Source organism: Squalius cephalus (genome assembly GCF_949319135.1).
Source record: "Squalius cephalus genome assembly, chromosome: 18".
NCBI classification, from domain to species: domain Eukaryota; kingdom Metazoa; phylum Chordata; class Actinopteri; order Cypriniformes; family Leuciscidae; genus Squalius; species Squalius cephalus.
This window is the reverse complement of record NC_137139.1, coordinates 32,780,502-32,801,300: the sequence shown is the minus strand read 5'-3', so window position 1 is coordinate 32,801,300 and position 20,799 is coordinate 32,780,502. Positions and strand designations below refer to the sequence as shown.

At 38.8% G+C, this 20,799-nt stretch overlaps 1 protein-coding gene across 1 annotated transcript; it reads right to left on the bottom strand.

Moving 5' to 3' along the window:
• Positions 1-4,461: 4,461 nt before the first annotated feature.
• Positions 4,462-20,564, bottom strand: LOC307146298 (E3 ubiquitin-protein ligase TRIM39-like; the record flags this gene model as incomplete). The annotated part of the gene is made up of 6 exons (XM_079850196.1): positions 4,462-5,000; positions 5,123-5,149; positions 6,535-6,682; positions 11,835-12,047; positions 12,155-12,229; positions 20,247-20,564. 6 exons carry the CDS (start codon positions 20,562-20,564, stop codon positions 4,462-4,464), a joined length of 1,320 nt encoding a protein of 439 aa, XP_079706322.1.
• Between the last annotated feature and the right edge of the window lie 235 nt (positions 20,565-20,799).

The window sequence follows — 20,799 nt, the reverse complement described above, 5'->3', positions numbered from 1 at the left end:
AAACAAATAACCCACTAAGCAAACATCTGTACACACCAGGTGTCAGTTGTTTTAATGGACTTTTACTAGAAAAATCGGTAACACTTTATAATAACGGCATGCTATTAATCATTAGTTAAGCATTACTAAACAGTTAATTCATCATTTATAAAGCATTAATAGATATTAAGCGGTTTATAAATACAGCTATAAATGGTTTATTCTTGATTTATAAGCATATCTATAATGTGTTTAATAATTGTATTTTCATACTTTATTAATGATCAATTTATAATTTCTAAATGAAGTATAGCATTATTTACAAACCAGTTACATTATTTACCATTATTTACAAACTAGGTGTTGTCATTGATTAATAAGATCACTTAGAAAGTGTAAATAAACGTAGTAGATTCAGGTAGTTATAAAGCATTTAGTAGTGGTCAGTTAACTATTTTGTGAGCTCATCTAAAGTGAGGACTATTTATGCTTTGTAAAGCATTTACAAAGGAGATTTAAAGGCTCATTGATCTTCTAAACAGAAAAAGGAAACAAACACAACACAGTGATACAGAACATAAAAATATTTAACAGCCTTTAAATCTCCTTTATTACTGCTTTACAAGGCATAACTAGTCCTCACTTTAGATGAGCTCACAGACATAGTTAACTGACCACTACTAAATACTTTATAACTACCTGAATTAACCATGAATTACAGTAGAAATACATGTTAATAAAGCATTTATTAACACACTAAGTAACTATTAGTATATGTCTGAATAATAATATGTATTTAAACAGTTTATTAATCATTTACTTACACTTTCTAAGTGATCTTATGAACCACTGACAACTCCTAAATAACCGGTTTGTAAATAATGCAATACTTCATTTAGAAATGATAAATTGATCATTAATAAAGTATGAAAATACAATTATTAAACATATTATAGATATGCATTAAAATCAAGAACAAAGCATTTATAACTGTATTTATAAACTGCTTAATGTCTATTAATGCTTTATAAATGACAAATTAACTGTTTACTAATGCTTAATTAATGATTAATAGTGTGCAGTTATTATAAAGTGTTACCGAAAAATCATTTAGATTTTTCATTCGTTCATTCTGTCACTAGTTCAAGTACTTCCTGTTTCTAAAGTCTCTAAAGTGTTACGTGACCACAAATAATCAAACTTTGATTTATAGTCACACAAAAAAAAAAAAAAAAAAAAGAGACAATTTTTACCAACAATCTGATGCTGCTTCATGCTACCAAACTACAGAACTAGCTCTAACATTTCCATCGCTTACCTGTGAGTGAATATGAGATCTGGTCATTAATTTCAGAGTTTCTGAAATGAAATGCTGTTGTTTGATGAAGCCTCCAGTTCATCTGTTTAGTTTCACTTCCACGGAAATCTTTTACATACTTGCAGTGATGCTATAGCTCCGCCCATAATCATAAATATGGAACAGTTCATAATTCATCCCTGCTGAGTGTGTAAACAGTGTAAGAAACTTTTATCAAGTTATCAGTTATCACAATTGCAGCTTGATAGAAACGACACACGCTAAACATGTTTCACAGTGAATGAAAGCATGTTAAAAAAGTCCAGACTCCTGCCCGTAGAAACGCAAGGCCCTACAAAGGGCTGAAGGTTTGGTGACAGGCCGTGGTGATTGTCCCCCAGTTAGTGCTGCGTTGCCACGCCTATCTCGGGACTCGGCCGTGAATCCAGTGCTTAAACGGCCTCATATGAAGCAAACCAAGCGGCGTTACTGCGGCTGTGGATGCCATATACCCCAAGAGGTTTTGAAAATGTTTCAGTGGGGCCGCTGTCCTGTGCTTGAGTGAATTCAAGCAATTCAACACCGACTGAGCATGTTGCTCTGTGAGTCGTGCTGTTAGGTTGACCGAGTCCATCTCCATACCGAGAAAAGAGATCCTCTGCACGGGGGAGAGTTTGCTCTTTTCCCAGTTGACCCAAAGCCCTAAAGCTGACTGAGGTGAACAGCACCCTGTGTTCACACAACTGCTCTCGCAACTGGGCCAGTTGTCAAGGTAGTTGAGGATGCAAACGCTGTGTTCTCTCATAGGAACATGACCTCCGTGAAGACAAGAGGCTTCAGGGACAGCCCGAAGGGGAGGACTTTGTATTGAAATGACTGACCCTCGAACGCAAAGCAAAGGAACCGTCTGTGTTGATGGAGAATAAAGACATGAAAGTATGAATCCTTCAGGCCGATCGCTGCAAAAGCAGTGGGGGAGCGAGGTGGAGCGCAGGGACCCGACTCGGAAGGCGATAGGAGAGGGGTATGAGACTGTCATCCGCACCCTCCTGTGACCCCGAGATAAAGGAAGCTGCTCTTCAATTGATAAGCAATAGACAAAAATATGAAAATACAGAGAATTTTTTTTTTGTACAATCTACATATTAGCCACGATGCAGCAAAAAGTACACAACAATGAAGGGGTGACACACTAGTAGATATCAAGATTGCAAAATAGACACAATTTTGCATTTTGGTTGCATCTGTAAAGTGCCATAATAGCATAACTATCTTAGATCTCAAATCTCAAGATCACATTCCAGAACCTGCTGTCAAGAACGTTTTGTTCCATATAGAGGGATTGAGAATAGTGTAAGAAAGATCTAATAAGGGTAAGACTTTCAGTGTTTAACTGCAGTTTAATTTCAGCTGTGACGCGTTCATGCACTGTAGATATGCTTAAAAACATAAATTGTACTTCATTAAATATGATATTAAAAGTGTAAAACGATTCCAGAGAGTTGATATTGTCTTTGTGTCTGTCAGTGATGTGGAGAAGCTTGCGACGGTTACACTGATGGAGAAGTTTGTTCCCACCGTCTCCGGCTCTCAGAAGCTCCTGGCATCGATGGACTGCCGTCAGCTCACTCAGGTGCACGGATTTGCTGATATCGTGGTCAAAGCAAAGTGAAAAACACTGTCATTGTGAAGCTTTCTAATGCTCTCGCTTCTCTTGAAGAATATGTACTGGATATAAGGATCATCTGCATTGAATAATAATTCTGTACTTTTATTCACAACTGATCCTCCATGTTTTATTCATATCCTGTCTGTCTGCTGTAAAATTCATCTATATATTCATGTGTATTTGCATAACAATTAGAAAGCTGTATAGATTATACTCAATATCAGTAATAGAATTGAACGCTTGTCTTTATTAAGATGCTGCAGTTATTACAACATAAACCAAAAATCACAATATTTCACAAGTAATTCAATGTTTACAGCTGGAGAGGAGAGAGAGAAAATGGCTTCAGAGATTTCCTTACAAAATAACATGTACCATGTTTGGAAATTTAGTTCATTATGTAGATTTTCACAATATAATATTAAATCGTATTATGTAAAATGTTATAAGGTTGAAAATAATCAAAGATATTTGAAAATGAACAAAGACATTTGCTTTTACTGTTTCAATCCCCCTCTTTCTTCCTCAAGGACCGTTTGTAATTCCTAAAGGCACAGAGGTGCTGATAGTGATCAAGGCCTGTAGGCCAAAATATATGAACAACCAGTGTCCTCTGATTGTCACACCTTTAGTACGATGGGAGAAGTTGTAATTATCTGATTGGACAGTTTGAATGTCTCACTTTTGGGTTACAGTCACATGGTCAAGGAAGGGATAAAAGAAGATTGTAACAGTTGCTCTGGCTTTTTTTCTCTTCTCTTTTCTAAAGCCTCTCTCTCTCTCTCTCTCTCTCTCTCTCTCTCCCCATCTATCTATCCCTCAGGTAACATTTTACATATATGCTGGGTATGATTAATGGTATAAGTTATCATCATCTAATACATACATTTTGTTACTGTTTTAAGTGTAACCATAACCATATTGTCATTAAACCTTTTCAATTACAACTAATGTGTAAACTTGATTTGGTATTGACTTTGAAGTGCTACCTATTGCAATACAATATCATTACCCTCTAGCAACGCTCTCCCACATATTAAGCTATTGTAACTGTGCTTATTTCTGTCATTGGTATAAGTAGCAGTGGATGGTAATAGACAAAAAATGTACCGTTTTTTACCATCTTGCTGATTATGTTTCTTTAGTCATTCGGCAGTCCTGCAGCCTAAACCCCTGTAGGAAAACCACCCTTACAATTTCATAGATTTGAAAAGCAAAAGCAAACAAATAATTGAGTTGATTCGAAAATATAGACTCCTTATAAGCTGACCATTTAAATGTAGCTTAAAAAAATAAAATAAAATAATCACAAAAAATAACTCACAAATATAATATTTCATAGAAGTGGACGTTTCGTCAGTGACTGATTTTAAGGGCCTGAATATAGTTTTATTTTTTTGCACTTGTACACATTTTGCCTATTATATATTGTAAGTAAGAACTTCTTGATTGTGGTTTATGCAAATTATTTTTTTATATAAAAACTGCAATCTCTTCAGATTTGTTTTTTTGTTTTTCATTTTAACGGTGTGATAATCAGTGGTCTTGAGTTTTTACCTTTATCATTACGGCCTGGGTTAAACACTGGATAGAGTTTGTCAGTGAAAGTCTGACCAGTGAAAGAGTAGATATGAGATCTGGACTTCACGTCATAAAAAGAGACCAGACCCTCCTCATAATCCACAAACACACCAACCTTCTCAGGTCTCACTCTCAGAGGGAACATAACCGATGGATTATCAAGAACTGAATATTGATTCTCATCAGTCAGAACCAGAATCCAGACTCCATCTTCAGGTCTCAGTGCGATCCTCCCCTTCCTGTTAATGGATTCTCTGGCGACTCCTAAATCCCACTGAGTCTTTCCCTTCACCTGCACCTCATAGTAAAATCTCCCTGAACTAAATCCCTCCTTTGCCAGAACACGAAAACCCACATTAAATCTCTTTGGGTTTTCTGGGACGTCCCGCTTAACGTCTCCACGACTGACTTGTTTTCCATCATCAGACAGGATGAGAGATGGATTCGCTGTATCAGGATCCAGAGTCACATCCACTGAGAGAGATCAGACATTATCAATCAACTTCAGAACAAACATTTTCAGATGTACAGTATATAATACAGATTAACACAGTATTTTCAGTGTATTGAAGAAAATGGTGTCAATCACACTGTACCTGCAAACTTCTGCACAAACTTCAACCCTGTGGACACATGTAATGACAAATTATTTATAGCAATAATTTCAGGTTAACAGTGAGTTTCTCTCTACTGGCAGCATCTATAGCATGTAAATGATGCTCGTCCCATAGTTTGTAAAATAAAATGCAGAATGTGGTTACAGTAAATATACTTTAATGGAAGTCTAAAAACATTGAGGATTTAAAGTGCCCGTATTATGCTATTTTTAAGTCTCCTAATAATGTTTTGGAGTCTCCTACAACAGGTTTACATGCATCAAAGGTCAAAAAAGGGTTTCATTTTCTCATAGGGCGTAATGCCGAGTCGACTGATATCCAATTTTTCCATTTTGGAAATTTTGAATTTTGTACTAAAATACTGTATTTAATGAACGCATGAACGTATCTTTACAAAACTTGGTATGGGTCATGCTCTTTGAAAGAGTCTGAGAAGTTTCGAACCAGCGCCACCTAGTGGTGAAAAAAATGATTTACATGCCTATAACTTTAGATTTAGTTGACTTATTTTCATGGGAGTCATCTCCTATAATCCTGAATCCTTGCCGAGTGTAACGATACCAAACATTCTAGGTTTTGCCTTATGGTTAGAGCAAAGTTGTAAATTTGCGCTTAAAAAACATTTGCCAATATCTACGAAGCCTTTAGACTGGTCGAGACGAAACCACCATAGGAAGTTTGGAAACATAGGTCGTTGACTGTACGCTGATGCCCAAATGTCAAAATTTTTATAGTAATTGGCAAAAAAATATAATCATAGTCACCCATGGGTCATTTCTTATACTCTCGTACATATAAATGTCTATTACTCCAAAACAAAATGAGATATTTTCACCAAATTTCAGACACAAATGTATGGGCTCACTCTGAGAACACATAAAAAAAGAGGTGGAACTGTGCCTTGGTGGCGCTATAATAGAACAAAACAAGGACATTGCCATTAATTACAATATAATATCATGATATTAAATGCAACGCTTTACGAATGCATTGGTGTACCGTTACAAAACTCGATTTGTCTCTTGATAATCCATTAAATCATATCTTTAGTTACTGTATATGATTTTTCAGCCATTTTGCCTAAAATCATCTTTAAATGTCTTTAATTTCTCATTGTTGCAGTTGGTCTGACACTCCCAGCCATGTTGGCATGTCTCATTGTCTTCTTTGTGCTTGGCCCCGATAATTGCTGCTTGCAGCTATATTTTATATTTATTGTTTTGTGTGTGTGACTCAGGGAGGGAAGCGCCCTAGTGACCTTTATTGACCAGCCGCCACTTAACTAATAATATTCCATGAAAAAAAAATTCTTACTTAAAATAACCTACTAATATTATATAACTAACTAATATTTTCTTACTAAAACTGTACTGTATTTGATATTCACATACCAGTTTGATTGAGTTTTTCATATAATTTCTGATTAGTTTTCTTCAGTTCAGCCAGAGGTCTATACAGAGAATTCACATTCACATCAGAGTCAATCCTGATCTCAGTCCAGTTCTGAGTGTGTGGACGACTGTCCAGGGATGAGCACTTCTACAGCAGGAGAGAGAAGACTGTTAAATATGTTATTAATTTATATTTAAAGTTAGTATATTTTACACAGTACCTTTCTAGGTAACACTTTAGTATACTGTTTCTTACTTACTGCATAACTAATAAGGAATTACTGAAGAACTAATAGGTAATTCTTCATCAACTACTTCTTCACTACTGTAACTGTTAACTACTAAGGAAGATGTGTTAACTAATAAGTATGTAATATAATTTTATGATTGTGTTAAGTAACAGTTAGTTAATCAATAACTAATGAATTCTGTCATACCTCCTGCAGAACTACTATTAATTATCTGATAATTAAGGTTCAAGAAAAATAACTTGGAAGTAACTACTGAACAGTCATTTAAAACTACATTGGGTTGTGGCCCTTTCTTATTTACTAATGTTATTAATAGTAGTAGTATTATGAAAATACAATTTTAAAGGAACACTCCACCGTTTTTTGCAATAGGGCTTGTTCACCGTCTTTCCTACATTTAGGTGGGCAAATGCATTTTTGTCTCAGTGCATGCATTGTTTTAGTTTGGCAGCACCACAGATAGCTTAGCTTAATGAATGGAATCCTTTGTTGCCAGCTAGCATGTCGTGAGTAAAAGTGAAAAGTAATAAGTGATAGAGTGACATTTACTCATGTCGTGAGTAAAAGTGATTATATATATACACACACACACACACACACACACACATATATATATATATATATATATTTCACAAACACTGAACAAAATTATAAATGCAACTCTTTTGTTTTTGCTAAACTCAAAGATCTAAGACTTTTTCTATGTAGATAAAAAGGCCTATTCCTCTCAAATATTGTTCACAAATCTGTCTAAATCTGTGTTAGTGAGCACTTCTCCTTTGCCGAGATAATCCATCCACCTCACAGGTGTGGCATATCAAGATGCTGATTAGACAGCATGATTATTGCACAGGTGTCCCTTAGGCTGGCCAACATAAAAGGGCACTCTAAAATGTGCAGTTTTACTGTACTGATGGTAAACCAGTCAGTATCTGGGGACAGATTTTTAACAAACTATCGGCAGATATCATTCTGAATAATCGGCTATTGGTATCGGCTGCGAAATTTCATATCCGTGCTTCTCTAATATATTTGGGGGTTTTAACTTTTCTTCTCATTTATTACATAAAGCTCACTTGAAGTTCTTCAATACATTAAAAACTACTAGTCTAACTGATCTTTTTTTTTAGGAATACTCAGCGCCGCCGCTCCCACCACGCGCATCACGCACTATGCGTAGGGCACCAAGTGCTGAGGGGGCACCAAAAATAGCCAGATGAAAAAACGAATGGATGGTCCGTGCCGGTTGTTCGCGCGGGCGCATATACTTTCGCCTGGCTCCGCATCGCGAGTCTCCGCAGACTGCGCGCGCACCTCCCCAAACGGACGAGGCGTTTATACCTATACTGTCTATGGTTTATACTTGATGCACTCGCCGCGTTGTACTATTCTTTGAAACGACAGGGGGCGACTCGAGTAATTGTCCTCTAAACCATCAGGAATCAGTGGTGAGAAGAAGAAAGCTAAGCTATACACACGCCGTGACAATGTTTATTTTAGTACACCACCACCAATACGACACTACAAAAAGAATCGTGTAAAACCCAGTAAACCCTGAGATTAATACTCGTGACAATAAAACAAAATATATGGATATGAGAATGAGAATGTGTATACAATATAACTAAATTAACGATCTCTTACATATTTTCTAATTTCACTAAACATTCCATTAAGTTTCGTGAACATTTTATTAAACATGGACCTTTATGTTCATTAAAAATACTTTTCATGCTATTGTACGCTCATTTTTTTAATGTAAGCAACTAATTTAGATGTGCAACTGGGCGCCGGTGTGGTGAGAAGTTCGAGCTCGGCCAGATTTGGCTCGAAGTCGTTCATCTTCGGATGCGGAGCCACGTGCGCTGTTACAAAATCTGCCGTGCACACCGCCAAGCGAAATGGGCCCTTGCGCACCTTCGCGCTCGTGCGGACGCGTCGAGTATACTAGCTACGAACGTTTTTTTTTTTCTCGGGGTCGGGGTGGGGGGGCATCATAAAGGAGTTATGCTTAGGGCACCAAAATGGCTAGCAGCGGCACTGGGAATACTAAATAACAAATTTACAAAGTCTAACAGTAGTATTCAGGTACAGAAATTAATAATTAAGCCTAAATGTAAAATAACAGTATTAGTTCACTGTAGAAATTAAATATAGTTTTATCTTTGCTAAAGCTGTATATGTGTGACACAGAGACAACAGTAGGAATATTAGGTGTCTGCAAGACCAAATGCACGGATTGAAAAAACTGACAAACATCCGGTTTCTTTCTCAACTGTTCACTTATGGCAAATGAAAACTAGAAAAATACTTGCCAAGATGGGAGTTTTGACATAATTTTGTATTTATCTGTCCGTTCAAGGGCAAGGAAGAGGGGCCTGGTCCGTACGGATCACGGATCAATTGCGATCTGTTCCACCCCTAATACAATGTGATTTATGATACAACATATAATTTTCTAAGTAACCCTGAAGACTTTAGTTAGACTTTTCAGGTGTGTTTGATCAGGGTAGGAGCTAAACTCTGCAGAGCTAAATCCCTCCAGGAGCAGGATTGGACACCCCTGTTCTACCATAAAATGAGCTGTGTCAAACTCTGCAAGAAAATATCTAGTTACAAATACAAAGCTGTAGTCAACAATGTAATAATATCAGTTTTACATGTGAATTGAATATTACCCATTTCCACAATTTTTTAACTCAAAATAAATAGATTGAGAAGGGGGGCTGTGTACAGGGGGATATATAAGGATCGTCTCTAAGGGCCCCAGCCCTGGAACGAGATTTCTACTGGCCCCCCCACAACCCACCCTTTACCCCGGAATCCACAATAATGCAGTGACCAGTACAGGGGGACCAGTTTACCGTAGCCCCTTTCACACAGAGATTCCGGAAAATACACGAATAAAGTGACCTGGATTTGACCCGGGTTTGTTTGATTTTGGTTCATTCACACTGCCAGTGATTTTCCGGAATCAGCGAGTGCGTTCACACACAACCCATAAAAATCCTGTAAAGACACGTGACATCGATGTGACTTGTAATGTCTCAGCAGCGTCTTAAGTTTGCTCGAGAAACCACGCTTGTGCATTTTTTTCTCTGATTCGATCATAAACTAGCGCATTACGTAGGCTACCTTCGTGCATTACGTGCATTTCACTAGCTGGCGAACGATCCCGGCTTCAGCGTCATCACTACGGCACGGCATTATTACGGCTTTTGTTCACACAGCGCATGTTCTGGGACTGAACATGGCAATGTTACTAGGTCCCCAACCCAGCATCGATGCCGGCATCAATCCCAGGTCGTGTTTGCGTTCACACAGAAGGCGTTCTGGCAATTTGCCGGGATCATTGCGCTGTGTGAAAGGGGCTCTAACAGCATGATCAACATGTCTACAAGCTTTCTACAAGCCAGCCATACTTTCTACAAGCCAACATGTCCAACACTATGGGTGGACATGTTGGCTCTAGGTCAAACTGACAAAACGAGCACAGAAAATTTTAACCAAGTCATGTGACCCACATACTCCAAAGAGACTCAACTATGATATTGACACCAGGACTGGATGAAAAATTGTTTCTTATGCCTCCTACAAGAGACTAAAGAATATGTTTCCTGTGGTGCACATTGTCCGTTAAAGGGTTAAAGGGGTCATATAATGCCATTTTTGTACAAGCTAATATGATTCTTTAGGGTCTAAATTAAAAGTTTGTAATATACTTTAATTAAAAATTCTCATTAGTATTGTAAGAAAACACTCATTTTACCTGGTCAAAATCAGCTCTGTTTTCAGCACTCCGTTTAAGTGCATGTGTCTTTAAATGATAATGAGCTTTGCTCACCCCGCCCCTCTGTTCTGTGTGTACACCGTTGGTAACACAATAACACAATAACCATAACGTGTTGTTCATTATAAACGTGGGATTAGGAATTATATTGAGAACGTCGTACATAGAAAACATGCCGTAATGTACCCTGAGTGTAAAAATAGTTGCATTCATCGTGAAGCGTGCAAGCGATTTGCAAAGATTAATATAAAGATTAATATAAAGGTCAATAAAACGTTACACTCACTTCAGTTATTCTGGAGGTGCAGCAGGAACACGAAGTTGGTACAAATCCTTTTTTCAGGAACAGCTTTTAGCAAAACCAGCTTTATACTGACCTCATTGGTAAAGCAGTCTGGTGAAATGATTCGCGCAAACATGAAAGCATTGACGTTGATCGTGGGGAATATTCCCTTTGAAAACAAACTTAGCCACTGCGTCTTCAGCGGTTCGGATTTAGGAACATCAAAATGACTGCTGTGTTCCTTATAACACCCAAGAACAGAACACCACAATCGCTTAGACGCCATTCTGCTCATAGACAGTGCTCCAGCGTATCAACAATGACACGCCGGTCCGCGCGGGCTATGATTGACAGCTCGCTCACGAAGGAGGGCGGGGCTGTGTTGAAACGCTACTGTCAATCAACAATTGTGGGAGGGGCGTCGATTTTGTGACTTCACAAAATCGAACAGCTTGATTTGAGTTGGGGGGAAACATAAAAGAAGATTTAAAAAAAATCACTGGATGGATTTTTATCATTTTATGATGGTTGTGTACAGGCACTGCCAACACACATTTCAGTACAATCAACTTGTAAAAGTGCATATATGACCCCTTTAACTAATTTTTCAAATTGAACTTTATTACTGTGGTAACTTGGTATAAAAAAAAAACACAAGAGAGAGGAATGCAGGAGGGTCGGTTTACTAATAACTGTGCTTATTTTACAGGATTACACCAGCATGACCTGACTCCAACAGGACTGAACATTCTACTGTAACAGGTAATTCCCAAACAACACAAGCATATACACCCCCTAGCAGTAACAACTGGAACGGCCAGAACTGTTCTCAGTCTACTACAATTACTGTTTCAGTTTCTTTTGTACAATTTCTAAAAGACTGGTACAAATAAAATGGTCAAGCAGCTTAGCAGGTATGTAAACAGATAGTTTGTCCTATATTATTGTACATAATGAGTGAGAGATGTTGACAGACCTGTATGATATGGAGATGATCTTCAGTGTGTGAGAGCTGCTTCAGCTCAGTGATTTCCTGCTGCTGGTCTTTAATGAGATCTTCAGCCCGTTTCGCTGCTGCTTTCTGCTGTTCCTCCATCATCTTCAGCTGCTCAGACCGAGATCTCTCAATGGAGCTGATCAGATCAGTGAAGATTTCAACATTGGAGGATTCATCTTTCTCTATGTTTTTCTAATAAATGAGAACGATTAGAAGGTTTATCTATTAAGTTTTATCCATTTAATTGAGAACCTTATGAAATTACAAATTACCCAGTGTCAAAGTTAAAAAACACTCACCTTTCTCAGCTCTACTGAGTGCTGGATGTCTTGAATCTTCTTTATTCTGTCCTGGATCATCTGACGAACGTCAGTCTACATACAGCGAAACAGATAACTTCATCCTCTGAAAAGATTCGTATTAAAAGACCAAATGAATTCTGTGGCTTTTAGTAAATGTCTTAGAGTTAGGGCTGGGAATCGATTAAAAAATTAACTAATTAATTGCACAATTTGGTGTAATTAATTGCAATTAATTGCATTTCCCCCAAGCTTGTAAGCATCAATACTTATATTTATAATTTATAATTAAATTAAACAACACAGGGAAAAAAAAGGAACAGAAAATAGCCCTATATTAAAATAATATTGAACATCAATATATCAATATATTATTATTATTTTATTTGACCGGACTTTGCTTTTCCTGTGCGTGATCGGTACATGATTGGAGCGTTTGGGCCGTTAAGGACAGAGCAGAACGCGCAGTGCAAACACGGAGCGGAAGAGCGCAGCAGCGCGCCGATACACACACATGGAACGGAGAACGCGACGCACACACGGAGCAGAAAAGACCCGCTCATGAAAGCTGCGCGAGAATGAAACCTGATCGCCGAACACGAAGGGGCGGGACAGCATATTTTCAACCTTTTCAATAGCAGCCGCAACAGGAAATCATTAAAACAAGGCAAAAAAAAAAAAAAAAAAAAAAAAAAAAAAAAGTGATGCGTTAATTGCGTTATTTTTTTAACCGTTAAACATCTCAAATTAATCTCAAAGATTAACGCGTTAATTCCCCCAGCCCTACTTAGAGTCTAATATTTTTATTCTTAAAAGTCATTTTTTTTTTTTTTTGGCAATTTAAAGGGGTCATATAATGTCCTTTTTGTACAAGCTAATATGATTCTTATATGACCCCTTTAAAGGTAGGGTTGGCCATTTCAGAGAGGCTAGCAATAACAAGATAGCTTTGAAAGCATGAGATCGCACTATCCCTTCAGAGTGTCTCCAAGGCATCAGAACAGACAGTGCGTTAAATTACACAATGTCTTAAAACAGATAACATTACAATATTAATGAACAAACAACTAACAGAGCTCTTTTTTGTACTACCTGACTGCCAAAGATTAATTTCAGCATTGATACTGTTGACATAGAAACGCATAACTCCGAGTCAGAGGACATGAACAGCTCCCGGTAGAACGTCATGGCTTGCCATCTCTTAATTACGCGTTATGACTGTCACATCCGCCAGCTGGAGTGCCCTTAAAGGGTTAGTTCACCCAAAAATGAAAATTCTGTCAGTAATTACTCACCCTCATGTTGCTCCAACCCCGTAAGACTTTCGTTCATCTTCGGAACACAAATTAAGATATTTTTGATTAAATCTGAGAGTTGTCTCACTCCTCCATAGGCTTCTAAGGGACCGAAACTTGCTGGCCCAGAAAAGTTATTAAAGACATCGTTAATATAGTCCAAGTGACTCCAGTGGCTCAATCTTAAGTTTATCAAGCGACGAGAATACTTTTTGTGCGCAAAAATAAACAAAAATAACGACTTTATTCCACTATTAATTTCCTTCTCTCTGGGCCTCCAGTGAGTTCGCGTAGTGTTTTAGCGCAGCGCGTCTGTGTTGTGCGTCACACGCATCACACACATGATCAGCGTCGGCCAATAGTGAGCCTACGTGGTGACGTGCAACACAGACACGCTGCGCTAAAACACTACGCGAACTTACTGGAGGCCCAGAGAGAAGGAAATGAATAGTGGAATAAAGTCGTTATTTTTGTTTATTTTTGCGCACAAAAAGTATTCTCATCGCTTGATAAACTTAAGATTGAGCCACTGTAGTCACTTGGACTATATTAACGATCTCTTTAATAACTTTTCTGGGCCAGCAAGTTTCGGTCCCTAAGAAGCCTATGGAGGAGTGATCAAGCTAGTGATGATCACACAAGTGATTAAGCCCTGTGTTTTCATTCTCACTTTGCATAGTCTTGTTTTGTGTTACACTGCTATTTTGAGCGCCTGTATATGAGGCGCCACGTAGGATTTAAATCAAACTTCGCTTATCAATAGATACATAACACATGTGCATATACACCTATAAATTATAACACATGTGCATATACACCTATAAATTACTATAGGTGTATAGGATGTTCAAAATACATATATGAAATACACGTGCACACTAATATGAAATCCATGCCAATACATATTATGTTAGTCATGAATGCATATACACTTGTAAATAACTTGCATATACATATAAACTTGACGCACGCATACACCTATAAATACTCGCATATACATATAAACTTTCATGCATATACACCTATAAACACTCGCACATACATATAAACCTCCATGCATATACACCTATAAACACTCGCACATACATAGCCTATAAACTTCCATGCATATACACCTATAAACACTCGCACATACATATAAACTTCCATGCATATACACCTATAAACACTCGCACATACACATAAACTCGATGCGCGCATACACATCCATAAAACACTCGCGCATACATACAAAATAAAATGAGGATGCATGCTTTAGTTGTGTATATGTATATGCGAGTGATTAGTTGTGTATATGTATATGCGAGTGATTTCTTATGTGGATGTGCGTGAACTTTTCAGTGCAAACGGAAGGCATTTCAGTGTAAAAGGAAGGCATTTCAGTGTAAAAGGAAGTCATTTGTGCGTACACGGAATTAACCTGCCTTTTTGATAGTTTGTTTTCCAATTTGAAATGAAATAAGCATAAACGAGAAAATGGCCCCTTATTCGTTTTTTCAAAAAAAACCCGAAAAAAATAGATTTCGGCTTGATTTTTCGTTTTTTAGTTCACAGGCAAAAAACGAATAAATGACTTCAAAATTCGTTTTCCACATGTGGGCGGCCTGACACTCCCCCTTCCGCCGATTGGTCAATCAAGTCTGAGCATGTGACGTCATCAGTTGTCGCTCGAGTTTGATCAACAAAATAATAGTCCTCTATGGCTACAGATTCTTAAACTGTACAGGGCAGGTCCTATTGGGCTTTCTTCTGTGCAACTTTACGCGTTTCACAGAAATCTTTACATCAGAAATATTAATTATTAGTCTGCCATCAGTCTGTTTTATTTAGCTGTGCGGAGTTAAATCTGTGTGGTGAAGCTGCGCTTGACAGCGCCGAGCGGGAGAGGCTCACTGACCAACAGTCAGCAGTCAGAACTTTTCTTTTAGACGCTCCGTTTTGACACGGGATGGTGATTGCAAATACTGTAATGCCAATCGGCTGAGGGTGGTATACCGATGATGGTGAAATACAGTTTTACTGAAACTGTAATCATAGCCGCGACCCGCGAGAATGAGACAGATGATTGACAGGACTATAGCAAAGGCAATTAAAGGCGCAAGATAACTTCTGTTAACAAAAAAATAAATAAAAAAGTGTTTAATATAAGTGACTTTGTCTTTGTTTTATTGTTTTTGTTGTTTTTAATCAAATAATTGTGAACCACAAACTGAGCCTTCGTTTTAAAGGGCAATTTCCAAATATATTTTATTTATTTGTTATAATATGGGTATTTTATAATACAGCATAAATAAAAACAAACACACGTAATATGTATGCCTATAGGCTAAACACCACAGTTTTTTGGTTTTGTTTGTGTGAACTTTTATCCCCAACCATATTTCTTCATGGGCTCCACCTCCAGGGGTCACGCTCAGCACCCCTATACTTCCCATGGTACTAACTGTAATTAACAGTACGCTGACCCAGTTTATATGTAAAATCTTTGGTATATGTAATCTATATGTAGGCTAATATCTAAAAACACTTTACAGTGTGATGGAAATAAACTTTTCTTAAAGCGTGTTGTATATCACCACAGATTTATTGGCACCCTTCTATCTGCGTTGTATACTGTAATAGACAATTGTCCTGCAAAATGATGAAGTTTTTTGTAAGAAAGACATTGCGAGCAAATGTCGAATTCTTGTTTGAAATATAAATCAACAACGTAAGAGGCTTTAAGGCCTTTGCACACCGAGTCCGAAATTATCGCATGCGTTTTTTCGCATTCGTGATTCGGTGGCTCTGAATTGTCAAAACACCATTCAAAATGCTTGCTACGGATGCGAAAAACGCAGAAAATCGAACCTGATTCGATTTTTTTTTGACGGACGAAAGTTTCGGAGGGAGTGTGCAAGCGTGACTGACATAACGTGAGGTCGTATTTATTTTTTAACGTGCGAAAATTTCGGACGCGAATTTCGGACTCAGTGTGCAAGGGCCTTAAATTGTCAAAACACCATTCAAAATGCTTGCTACGGATGCGAAAAACGCAGAAAATCGAACCTGATCCAAATTTTTTTTTGACGGACGAAAGTTTCGGAGGCAGTGTGCAAGCGTGATTGACATAACGTGGGGTCGTATTTATTTTTTAACGTGCGAAAATTTCGGATGCGAATTTCGGACTCAGTGTGCAAGGGCCTTTAGGCTTTTTTTTTTAAACGAAAAAACGAATAAAGGGGCCATTTTCTCGTTTATGCTTATTTCATTTCAAATTGGAAAACAAACTATCAAAAAGGCAGGTTAATTCCGTGTACGCACAAATGACTTCCTTTTACACTGAAATGCCTTCCGTTTGCACTGAAAAGTTCACGCACATCCACATATGAAATCACTCGCATATACATATATACACAAAGCATGCATCCACGTTTTATTTTGTATGTATACGCGAGTGTTTTATGGATGTGTATGCGCGCATCGAGTTTATATGTATGTGCGAGTGTTTATAGGTGTATATGCATGGAAGTTTATATGTATGTGCGAGGGTTTATAGGTGTATATGCATGGAAGTTTATATGTATATGCGAGCGTTTATGTGTATATGCATGGAAGTTTATATGTATGTGCGAGTGTTTATAGGTGTATGCGTGCGTCAAGTTTATATGTATATGCAAGTTATTCACAAGTGTATATGCATTCATGACTAACATAATATGTATTGGTATGGATTTCATATTAGTGTGCACGTGTATTTCATATATGTATTTTGAACATCCAATAGTATACATGTATATGCGAGTAATTTATACTGTAGGTGTATATGCACATGTGTTATGTATGTATTGATAAGCGAAGTTTGATTTAAATCCTACGTGGCGCCTCATACCTGTAACCTGATTTCACTTGTCTTGGTCTTGTTTTTCTGCCCATTGTCCTGGATATCCTTGTCTGCCTGTGTTTTTGGACTCTATCGTACAAATTTAGATTGTTTGCTCTGTGGTTTTAACCCCATGCCTGTTATATGGATTATGATTTTGGATTGTCCCAATAAAGCTGAATTTGGTTCTTCAACCCAAGTCTCAGAGCAGTTTGTGACAGAAGACTACGTCACTAAATGGATCCAGCAGTGAGAATTATGCATCTCCGACACAGAGAGCGCAGGGCTATGTACTGGACTTTGAGTTGGCTCACTTAATCAACAAGGACAAGATTCCACTAATGATCTTTTTGGGGGGTGGGTTTAATTGGCCCCTCAGTTTAATTATGCCGCTACATGACCCAGACTGGACTTTGGCACATTATATTTGGACCTACCGTTGATGTCGATGCGAGCAGCTGGCATTCTCAGTGGTCCTGACATCATCTTTGTGTCCAGTGCATCCGAATCCGGTGGTATCGAGTCGAATCCGGTGGTATCGAGTCTGGAGGTCTCAGAGGTTCTCCTACCGCTGATTGCACTCCCAGTTACGGCGATGGTCATTCTATATGTCTGGGCCATGTACGTTTCTTCCGTTTCTCCAGAGGCTGTGACACCTGACCTAGTTTTATCTGAGGCAGACTACTGTTCTTGGTATGCCCTGCTATTGTCAAGGAGATCACTGATGAAGTCTGTGCTTCACCATCTGTTTGTGAACTGTCTGCCTGTGCTGTTATGACCACAGGGGTCGCCTGTGAACACCCTGTCTGCCTAGAAACAACAACCACGGAGATCATCTCTGAACTCCCTGCTTGGCTGGATACAACCACCGTGGCTGTCTCTTAGCTCTCTGTCTGTCCTTTCCAGACCATGGAGGTCGCCTATGAACTCCCTTGCCTGTCTCGTCTTGGCCAAGGAGGCCACATTCAAAGTCTCTGCTTGCTTTATCACAGACATTACTCCTGAATGTCCTGTCTGTTATGGCCACGGAGGCAATTACTTACAATAACTTTCTGCCTGTTTTGACATGCCCCCAGAGGCCAACCCTAACCAACGTTCTGACTGATCCACTGTGGGGATCATCAGACCAGTCTGATCTGCCCTGGTGGTCTTCTGCTCCGCCGTTGTGGTCACCAGCTCTGCCAGCTCTACCGTGGTGGTCCGCAGCTATGACTTGGTGCTAATCTGTTCCGCTGTGGTAGTCTCCAGCTCCAAAGAGATTGTCTTTTGTCCCAACAGCTCCGCCCTGGCCACCTGCTCTGCACTGACTCTCCGATCCGTCAGTCTCCAGTCCTGCTTCCACTTCACGAACGAACCTCCATCCCTCCCTTGGCTCCGCCTACACACCACCTCCCTCCTGGATTTATGTATCTGTTTGAGGATCTGGAATCCACTCCTTAAGGGGCGAGGCTATGTCTCATCCGCCAGCTGGAGTGCCCTTAATCTCCACCAGAGGGCACTTCTCCTGACTCCTGGGCTTTTCCATTATGAACTTAATCTTCTAGTATCCATTGTCTGTTCTCATGATTGTGTGATTTTGTTCAGCTGTGTGTGATTAAGTTTGCCTATTTAAGCCCTGTGTTTTCATTTGCATTCTTTGCATAGTCTTGTTTTGTTTTGCACTTCTATTTTGAGCGCCTGTATCCATGTTCTTCTGCCCATTGTCCTTGATATCCTTGTTTGCCTGTGTTTTTGGACTCTATTGTATGTTTGCTCTATGGTTTGACCCTAAGCCTATTAAATGGATTACGATTCCGGATTGTACCAATAAATCTGCATCAACCCAAGTCTAGGAGCAGTTAGTGACAATGACATGGCGTTAACGCAGTATAGCTCATTGTTTTGGTTCAGGAGGAACTGAAAAAAGCGACTGCTGTTTGTTTGCAGTGCTCGGTGGCTGTGTCCGAAATCGCCCCCTATACCCATAAATTGGGCGCTATTTGAGGGGACACCCATTTGTAGTGGTGTCCGAAACCATAGTGGACGTTATCAAGTGCATTCATTCAATCCCAAAATGCACCGCAATAATGAGTGTACGAGCGATGTACGCTCAACGGCTAGAGAATACCCATTATGCACTGTGACTATTGCGTTGAATGAATTCCTGTGTATCTCTTCAGAAGATGGCGCCCACAGCTGAAACATCCATCCATTTTCCAAACCGCTGGTCCAATGTGGCTACTGCATAATATTAAACAGGTATACATTCCTTTTTAGTTGATTAATAAACTGTTTAATTAAGGTTTATACATGCTAGTGTCCATGACAGAGTTCAAGATAAATCTTTTCATCTTACTGGAGCTGCCAGTTTGCGAAGTTTTAAATTATTATCAAACAGCAAGCTCAAACTATGCAAAAGCACAGCCCTTCACTCTACTAATAATAGTTCCCTTCAGCTCTGTGTCCAAATTCACTCACTTGTTTTGATTCACTCCTTCAAGTGGACTTTATGAAAGGACCAAAGTAGGAAATAGTGAATGAGGGTATTGGGGGGCGATTTCGAACACAGACTGAGTGTGGAGACAACTCTGGAAAGTCTTACAGAATGTGCTGACGAAGTGTGATGTCTGCATGAGCAGGGTGTGGGGAGGTATGGAAATACATATGTCGAAAGGCAGGTAGGACATCGTATTAGACCGAATGCAATGATTAGAAAAACATTTTTTGGTCCAGAGACTTTCACAGAAGATATTTGTCGGTTTGACAAATAATAGTTAGATAAAGACCAAAACGATTCAAACCGCTGTATAAGTCACTTCAAATTAAATTATATTAAACTGACTTAAAAAAATCAAGTTGAATCGTATTACTTAAAAAAAGTTGAGATTGCTAAATTTTTTAATGAGTTAATGTTATGTAAAAAACAGAACTAAGTGTTTCGTTTTTAACTCTTTACCTTCTTCTTTCGACTCTCCTCCTCTAAAGGAACAGTGTTGTGAGTCCTGTGTTCTCCTTCAGTGCAGAACAGACAAACACACGTCTGGTCATTTCTGCAGAACCACTCCAGAGGTCTCTCGTGTTTCTGGCATATATAATCCTCCAGATTTTCCACAGCATTGATGAGTTTGTGTTTCTCTAGACGTGGGACTCTGTGATGAGGCTCCAGATGAGTCTCACAGTAAGAGCTTTGACACGTCAGGCAGGTCTTCACAGCTTTCTCCTTTCTTTCATCACAGATGTCACAGAACACTGGATGATCACTCGAGGACGCCATGGCTAACAAAACAATGACAATATAACATATACATTGCTGAATAGAACAACTTTCATAATAATAGTTCCCTTTCGATATGGTTCACTCTCATTGCTTCAGTTTCTGATGTATATGGAGAAACTCCGTTTTCTCAGAATATTGAAGCCTGATTGGTTCACGTCTGTGCTTTGCACAGACAAATGGCTTTTCAGCCCACCGAAAGAGGTTGGCCAACTGCATTTAAAGGGATAGTTCA